The 9584-nt window shown below is 43.0% G+C and overlaps 1 protein-coding gene across 1 annotated transcript; it reads right to left on the reverse strand.

The window, feature by feature from the left end:
• Positions 1-4679: 4679 nt before the first annotated feature.
• Positions 4680-6724, reverse strand: LOC141191691 (uncharacterized). The gene is made up of 2 exons (XM_073661632.1): positions 6683-6724; positions 4680-6068 (listed from the first exon to the last, which is right to left on the reverse strand). The coding sequence occupies exons 1-2, from the start codon at positions 6722-6724 to the stop codon at positions 4680-4682; spliced, it is 1431 nt and encodes a 476-aa protein (XP_073517733.1).
• Positions 6725-9584: the final 2860 nt, after the last annotated feature.

Consider the following 9584-nt stretch of genomic DNA (forward strand, 5'->3'; position numbering starts at 1 on the left):
GAGAAACTAATCGCATTGCTCAGTAGCGATTTTGGCCCATTCGTCTACACTAATACTCTTAAAATCCTGAAGGTCCTGTGGGTTATCTTCATCATCTTGGTAGATGGCAGCAGATTTTTATCAAGAATGTCTCAGTACATTTGTCCATTCATCCTTCCTTCAATTATATGAAGCTTGCCAGTGCTATATGCTGAAAAACAGCCCCACACCATGATGTTCTCACCTCAAAACTTTGGTTTTGTGTTTTTGGGTGATATGCAGTGTCTTTTGGCCTCCAAACATGGTGTATATTATGGCATCCAAAGAGTTCAATTTTGGTCTCATCTGACCAGACTATGTTGTTGAGCAAACTTTAAACATGCTTGGACATGTTTTTGTTCAGCAATGGTTGTTGAGTGCATTACTTATAGTTTTCTTTGTCACAATTGGACCTGCTTTGCAGTCTAGCTAGATCACATGCAGAAGTTCTTCTGATTTACTAAGGAGGTACATAACATTTATAGCAAATCTCTTGGAGTATTTCCAAGGGTGCATCATCTTTAATATAATTGTTTAGCCACAATTATTGCCTTATATGATCAGAGGCAGAATATACAGTAAGTTCCTTAAAAGTCACATAGCATAGGTGTGGTGCAGGAAGCCAGCACCATTTTGAATATCTTCATATAATATTGATATCTTCAACAATTCCAGTTCTTTCTGTTGCTCTCCTCAGATAATTCTTGGCTCTTTGACAACTTTTGGATAATTCTTTTCACTCCTCTGTCTGAAACCTGGTTGTGGCTGGTTTATGGTGAAATGATGTTCTTTCAAATACTGGATTATTGCCGCAACAGTACTGTACGGTACCGTACTTTAGTAGTTCAGAAATTCTTCTGTAACCAATGCCACCAATATGTTTTGCAACAATAAGGATGCAAAAGTCTTGAGACAGCTCACTGGTTTTACTCATCATGAGATATTTCTTGTGTGGCATTCTGGTGAGAATTTCATGTCAATAGCACCTTTAGAAATATACTTACATAGAAATTTGGTGAAGTGTTCAATACTTATTTCACCCGCTTTATAACAATGTGAAATATTGACTGTACATTGAAGATTGCTTTTTGGATTAAAGATATTAGCAACTTCATATATTTTTAATTCTAATATACTATCTTTTTCAGACTATAATACACACCTAATCATAAGACGCATCCAAGGTGTGAAGACCCAGGGTCTTCCGTGAGCAGAACACTACTCAGACAACACAGGGTAATGATAAACAGTGTGGAAATAATTTATTGAACCACCAGCAATCACATATAGAACAGTCCCAGCAAATTCACGAGATAGTGCAAAGTACAGATTCTCACCCTTCCACTGGCCTGCCGGATATAGAGTCGTGTGATATGTGGCCAGGTGACCTGATGTCCCACCTGGATTCTTCAAATAGTCTCTGAGAGTTCAGCAATGGAGCAGTTCTGTATTTTTACAGCCAGGGCTGTGGTCCCTTAGACTGTCATCTTGTAATGTCACACAGAACAGACACAGAGACCCCCTTTTAATAGTCCACATTTGTCCTTCCAAGCCATCATTCATAGGTCAAGGGTCGTGATATTAATTCACAATGCTCAACTATCCACAGCTCATCCCCCATAGTGTTAGCTGGCAAACACCCTGCAATGGTATTTAACTTATCTAGCAAACATCCATTGTTCCAAGGCCCTGTATTGTAAAAGTGGCAGACAATACGTTGTAAGAGCTGATATAAGATGAGAATATCAGCCATTCATCAATTACCACCTCAAGAGATCAGTATTCAGGGTTATACAAACAATTGTCAGTGTTGAGCAACCAAAGAAGAACACAGGTTTAAAAGTCAACACAACAATAAGGGGGTATGGTTCCTGGCCATGAAATGTATGTCTGGCATAATTAAAAAGCTGTGTCATCACACAAGGTTTAAACAGCAGGAAAAAGGAAAACTTTTTTTTCTACTAAATAAATCTTTCTCGATGGTGTAAAGTGGAGGAGTGTGTAACGACTCAGCGCCGCTGGAAATTCTGGCCACTTGTATATTGCTATTTATTGCTAGTGTTCAGCATCCCTTTTTGCAGCATTCTACTGTTTTAATCCTTATATTTTAATGATATTCTAATAAAATATGCTTTTATATTAATGGATCGCTTCTGTGCTCAGACTAATTATTATGGGAGGGTATTATTCCGCAGGGCTCATGTCTCATTGTCTGAGCATTTAATCAGTTTACGTAGTTGGTATAGCAGGGGATCTCTTGTAAATCAACATCTAGCTAGCTTTAGTACAATATGCAGTTAGCATAGTAACAAACATTGTTTCACCCTGAATCACTGTCCTTGAATAACCAAAGAAACACACATACAGTTACAAGCCAACACAAACACAATAGTGTATTTCTCTTGGCTTAACAAGTCTAGATGTCTGGCTGATTAAGATTAGAAGCTGTTTCATCATAATCTCCTCTGTCACAGAAAGCTGCCTCCAGTCTATAAGATGCACTCACTTATTATCAAGATTTTTTTCTTGCTAAAAGTGTCTTATAGTAAAAAAAAACCAAAAAGTTTTAAAGTAATTTCCCTTTCTCATTTGATTATACAACTGTCTGTTATATGTTTTTGTACAATCTGTCAATAACATATATAGTTTCTCCACCGTCTGAGTTATTTTTGATGGTCAACAAAATACGATTTTCCAGTAATTCATTTTTCACACTTAAGGTATAATAATGGATTCCTTCTGTGTGGGATTTTTGATCTTTAACAGGGTTGTCCAGTACTTGGACAACCCCTTCTCATTCCTCAAGTTTGGTCCTGTTAAAATAAAAACAATTATACAAACCTCCCATGCCTGTGCAGTTTCAGTCGGGTAAGTGTAGCGCCCCGAGGGTTCGGCCGCTACAGGGGTATTGTACCTCTGCCAGAGGTGTGATATTCCACTCCCAGGTAAGGATGGAGTATGGACCAGGGCTCAGTTAGCTGCATACAGCACACACACCCCATTTCCGAGGGACAGCTCAACGGTGCTCCCACTAGACAGTAGTGCAGGCACGACCGACTATGTCCCTGCCTGGAGTGGGGAGGGGGGTGGAACAGCCAGTGCTGTAGGGGCAGATAGGGGTTGGTTCCTGAGCGTAGGAAGGAGCTCATTGGTTGCTGGTCACCTGGGCTCATGGTCAGAGGGAGGTATAAAAGGTGGGCACCATCTTAGAACAGTGTTCAGTCAGAGAAGAAGACAGGGAGCAGCAGCTCAGGCTGAGTGCTGCTCCAGAGGCAGGCCTAGAGAAGAGGCCGGAGCCTGAGAGGAGAAGGAGTAGTGGGCCTGGAGAAGAGGCCAAGGGAAGGAGGAGAAGACAGAACAGGAGAGAAGGAGAGAGAGAGAAACAGAAGGGCTCAGGAACAAGAAGGTGGAAGGGACCCTAAGAACCCACGAGAATCCAGGGTGAAGGGTCAGGCAGATTAAGGGTACCGGATCCCAAGTTGGTGGAGGAGAAACTACCCTCAGCCAAAGACCGGTCGTCGTGATCATTTATTGGTGCGACACCTCATCAAACCTGCTAGGAAGGCACCATATAGGACAGCGGAGGACGGGGCCCACGTTTAACCGCACAGGTCCGCGGCAGCTGGACAAAAGTGGGTCACTGGTGAGGCAGGCCAGAGAAAGGATTAAAGGGGGTCCTGTGCCATGCTCCAGAACTGCCTGGGAGTTGACCGAGCCCCGCACCTGGTGGACGCAGCACGGCTCGGACAGTCACTACCCATACAGAAGTGACCTGGAGTACCTGAACTGTGAGTAAAAGACATTGGACTGCAGTACGTTGTCTGTGTGCTCTTTAGCTCCTCCAGCACTACCGGTACTGGGACTCTCACCACCATCACTCCCACCATCCACTACACTGCCCTGGGGCTGCACTCTTCCCGTGGGGAGTCACACCATCCCAGCTGCATACATCATCAGCCCCAGCGGACTGCCTTGCAGCGGCGGTTCCTAATAACCGCAATCCACGGGTGGCGTAGTCGGACATTATCTAAAGCACGTAGCAGACTACCATTGGTCTGACCACCCTGAGCCACGGGACTACTACCCCCATCGTCTCCCCATCGCCCGGTTCCGCGTGCCCCACGGCCCAGGGGGCGAGTCATAAGCACTTCTGTTTCCGAGGCTCATGTGATGTTGCTACGTCATGTGAGCCCTGCGGCCAATCAGCACTGGTGTCATTGTCCCCACATTCGGACACATCGAACAAAAAGAGGAAGCAAGAAAGCAGCAGCAGCTCTGGCTTCCTGTTAATGTTCAATACGTCCGAAGGCAGGGACAATGAAGCCGGTGCTGATTAATCGCAGGGATTGTGTGATGTAATAACTTCACATGAGTCCTGGAAACACGAATGCAGACACCCCTAGAACAGCACCGGCACGGAAGGTTAGTACGAGTGTTTTTCTTTTAACGAGGCCACATATGAGGAATGACAAGGGTTTGCCCTAATAGTGAACAACCCCTTTAAGAAGATACAATTTTCAGTTAAAACATTTCCATCATTCTGAACATGAAAAAGGCTTCTCCCCCGTGTGAATTCTCTAATGTTTATTTAGAAATGACTTCAGTGTAAAACATATCCCACATTAAGAACATGAAAAAAGCTTCTCCCCTGTGTGACTGTTCTAGTGACTAAGAAAAGAAGATTTCTTCACAAAACATTTCCCACATTCTGAACATGATAATAGCTTCTCCCTTGTGTGGGTTCTGTGGTGCATAAGAAGGTGTGAGCTCTGGTTAAAACATTTCCCACATTCTGAACAGGAAAAAGGCTTCTCTCCTGTGTGGGTTCTCTGGTGGATAGCAAGGTACGCCTTCCGGTTAAAACATTTCCCACATTCTGAACAGGAAAAAGGCTTCTCTCCTGTGTGGGTTCTCTGGTGGCTAACAAAATGCCCTTTAATGTTAAAACATTTTCCACATTGTGAACAGGAAAAAGGCTCCTTCCCTGTGTGGGTTCTCTGGTGGTCAACGAAAGTGGATTTCTGGATAAAGTATTTCCCACATTCTGAACAGAAATAAGGCTTTTCCCCTGTGTGAATTTTCTGGTGCCTAACCAAAGTTAATTTGTGTTTAAAACATTTTCCACATTCTGAACATGAAAAAGGCTTTTCCACTGTGTGAGTTCTCTGGTGCTTAACCAAAGCTGATTTATAGCTAAAACGTTTCCTACATTTTGAACATGAAAAAGGTTTCTCCCCTGTGTGGGTTCTCTGGTGGTCAGCCAAAGCTGATTTCTGGTTAAAACATTTACCACATTCTGAACAGGAAAAAGGCTTCTCCCCTGTGTGAGCTCTCTGGTGCATAACCAGAGCTGATTTGTCTTTAAAACTTTTCCCACATTCTAAACATGAAAAAGGCTTCTTCCCTGTGTGAGTTCTTTGGTGCCTAACCAAATTTGATTTCTGGTAAAAGTGGTTTCCACATTCTGAACATGAAAAAGGCTTTTCCCCTGTGTGAGTTCTCTGGTGGTCAACCAAAGATGATTTCTGGTTAAAACATTTCCCACATTCTGAACAGGAAAAAGGCTTCTCCCCTGTGTGAGTTCTTTGGTGCATAACCAAAGTAGATTTGTGTTTAAAACATTTCTCACATTCTGAACATGAAAAAGGCTTCTCCCCTGTGTGAGATTTTTGGTGCCTAACCAAACCTGATTTCTGGTAAAAGCGGTTGCCACATTGTGAACAGGAAAAAGGCTTCTCCCCTGTATGGGTTCCCTGGTGGCAAACCAAATCTGATTTCTGGTTAAAACATTTCCCACATTCTGAACATGAAAAAGGCTTCTCCTCTGTGTGAGTTCTTTGGTGCCTAACCAAATTAGATTTCTGGTAAAAGCGGTTTCCACATTCAGAACATGAAAAAGGCTTCTCCCTTTCCTTCGCTGTGTGAATGTTTTGATGTTTAAGAAAAGACTTTTCAAGTGGAAAACAATTTCCATATTCTGAACATGAAAATGACTTCTTAGCTTTAGGAGCAATTCGTTTTTTTAAGCTTATTTCGTGACTTTGTTTTTCCTTAGTAGTCGGTAATGAATCAGATGACAGGACCTGTTTCAAAGGATCAGATGACAGATCTTTACTATGAAGGGATGATGGTATATCTGGAGTAATGGCATTCACTTCAATTGTATCCTGTGGGATCTCAAGCCCATCTAATTTAAAAATTGAAGATGTCGGCTGTCCCTCTGATCTTCTGGTACAGTCATCTGCCAAGAATAAAACCAATTATTATTTTAGGATAAAATATCCTCAAGCTTTATATTTTTTTAACAGTTCTACTTACACTTTCCGTAGAAATGGCAAATTATGTAAAACTATTAAATTATGCACCAAGACAATGACAGTTCATAGTCTAATAGAAAACCTCATAGCATGAACCAGTAGAGCGTGGTGTCCAACTGTTTGTTCATTCTGCCTCCCAAATATGGAATAAAAAGCCACCAATGTTATGTAGGCGAAAATAATACCAATAAAAACTTCTACTCATCTCACAAAAAACAAGTCCCCACTCAGGTCCATCATCTGTCAGTGGAAAAACAGAGGTTTCCACATTATTAGTGGCTCAAAGGCTCTTGAAAAGCAACATGGCTTCAATAAACCAGTCCGGTAATATCCACACTCCCACTTACTTCTGAACCTGGCAGGGTGCTGAAGCCACATTTAGTCTCCATGTATTTGACATTACTATAGTGAGAAGAACCCATTTAATTTATGGTGTGTGTCTCCTGGAGCACAATCTGGACACTATGTGTTGGGTAATAAAATGTCATATTAGCAATTTTCACTCTCCAACATCCACTGCGTGCTAATTTCCGGAAAGTGCCTGTGAAGTCAAAATAGTCACTACTCCTATAGATTATTCACTGAGGGTTATAATCTCCAAAATGGAGTCACGTTATGGGGATTTTTACTGCTCTAGTTTTCTGCCATTTTGTTATATTAGGGGCTTCTGCAAATGGTGGGTCCCATCTCCTCTGGGATCTGCTCCTGCGACGTATGCTTCTCTCACCAGGCGTCTCCTTATTCATCCGGCAGGCGGCGCTTGTGATGGAGGAGACATCAGAACCAGAAGCTCTGGGCGGTGCAGCCTCTGTCCAGCCACTAAGATTAGGGTGTCTGGGACCTGTAGTACCATCCAGTCTGGCAGTATGGGGGTGTGTGCTGTCCAGCTGGAGTAATCTGCTCCCTGCTTCAGCCAACTGGAAAGCACCACACCCTACTAAAGCTAGAAGCATATTGCCAGAATCTGCCAGATACAGCCTCTCCTCTGGTTCAGTCCTCTGTGCTCAGCTCCCGGCTTGTGGATTTGTTCCCTGTTGTGACCCTGGCCTGCTTACTGGATTACTCTTGTGTCTTCTGATTTAGTATTTTCTCTGCTCTCCTGGTTCTGACCCGGCTACCTGACTATTCTTCTTCCCATCTGACAGCACAGATCAGCTGATAACACCGTGGCCCAAGCCTAGGGGTCTCTGTGTAACTACAGATCCATGTAGAGAAGTTAAAGGATGATGGGCAAAACTGTGACTATAGACAATAACACATCTAAAAAAATGATCAAACTCAGCAGTCTTCTTCAGGAAAAAAATGAGTAACTAGTGGTGAAACCTCTCTGGGGTAATTAGAGTATGGGGCTCGGTGGCTCTTGGCAATCTAAACCATCGTAAGGACCAATATTTTCTGTCAGATGAGTTTCAAGAAGAAATATTAGACGTTCAAAGGGAACTTTTTATAATACTGCAGAGATGAGGCATCTTAAATTTAGACCACGGGCATTCATAAGAGGTAATGGAGATCTTTTTTGAAAGACTGCAAGGGGGTTACAGACTCACATAAGTAAGGCAGGCCGATCCAATCACAATGAAACGATCATACAGAATAAATGTGTAAAAAAGACATAGAATAAAAAAACATGTTACATCCCCAACAACAACGTATGTATGAGGGGAGAGCTCCAACATTAAACAAGAGTTGCACTCATTTATGATGGACCATTGGAGCTACTATGAGTCCTGACCAGAAGAGTACAGAAAGTATTAGTGCCCCCATTTCAGGAAAGATTTTGCAGTAATCTGAATTCCTTAGGATTAAAAACATAATGGAATTTATGACGTGGAGTGAATCCATGAAACCAGAGTTCGAGCCATGCCAACACAAATTCACACTTGGCCTCACTGCACATTTAATGTTGTCGATCATAAAAGCGAAGTTTGGCCAGAAAGACTGGACCTGGTCTTGTAGGGACCATATGAGCACATTCAGCCGCACAGAAGGGAGAGAAGGTAGATTCATCCAATAAGATATCAGGGTTCTAGGAAGCCGACAGCATCATTACCCTCCGCTTTCTCTTACAGACCCATCATAATATTTTTCTTCAAGTGATTTTCTAACTTGTCAGCACATTCTACGTACGCTGTCATTTGGCTTTGTAGTTTACAGACCTGGGCAGGTAACGGTCAGCGTCTCCTAATCCCAGGGGGTAAGTGGATCCTCCAGGTTGTAAGTTCTATGGAAAACGGCTTTCAATACCCAAAGTCATTTGAACAGTTTTTGGTGGAAGAGAATGTTGTGGTCTAGAGGCAAAATGGTGATCACACATTGTGATACGGCCGGACTACACCACCGATAAAGCAGCCACAGCCGGTGACTGAGAAGAATCTGTGACTTCTCTGCATTTAGTGGTCACTACTCACCTGGGTAGTCATATGTAGGAATCTCCTCTTTACACCGCTCATCACCCCTCACATATGTCTCTGTAGTATTAATATGGGTCAGATCTTCACCCTGAAACAAATATTGTAAAAGTCACAGACAGATGGAGAAGTCACATCTATGATCAGCTCTAATCCTGCCATCTCCACTGTCCTCATTACACAAGTATAAAACATATAATACTGGTGGATAAAACAAGACTGAACACAAGACCTTCACAGCCGTCTACACATCATAGGGGAGATCTCATGACACCTTCTCTCCATCTACCTGATGATCCTGAGGAACATTGGGATCTTCTTGTTTACAGTCCTGTGGAAGAAGAGGACGGGGACATCTCTCTGGTGTTGTCCTCTTACTGGATAGATCTGGAGGAAACACATACAGGGACTGAATTCATTCTTTACATACAGATAATTATAGGTTGTGTGTATTCAGTCCTGTCTATTACCTGGTGATGTGAGGGGCTGGGGAACCTCCATCATGACGTCCTTGTACAGATCTTTGTGTCCTTCTAAATACTCCCACTCCTCCATGGAAAAATAAACAGCGACATCCTGACACCTTATAGGAACCTGACACATACAATGATACCGTTATCCCCCCGATCCCTTCATAGCATTACTGTATAATGTCCCAGCATTCCCAGCAGTGTCACCTCTCCAGTCAGCAGCTCAATCATCTTGTAGGCGAGTTCTAGGATCTTCTGGTCATTGATGTCCTCATGTATCAATGGGTGAAATGGAGGCCGCGTAATTGGGCTCAGAGGTCTTTCCCATCCCTCAGACACAAGGGCCTGACAGCACTCACTAGAGGTCTTCT

The sequence above is a fragment of the Phyllobates terribilis genome, unplaced genomic scaffold (assembly GCF_046119375.1).
Source record: "Phyllobates terribilis strain yellow unplaced genomic scaffold, ASM4611937v1 Scaffold_49__1_contigs__length_9717188, whole genome shotgun sequence".
NCBI lineage: Eukaryota > Metazoa > Chordata > Amphibia > Anura > Dendrobatidae > Phyllobates > Phyllobates terribilis.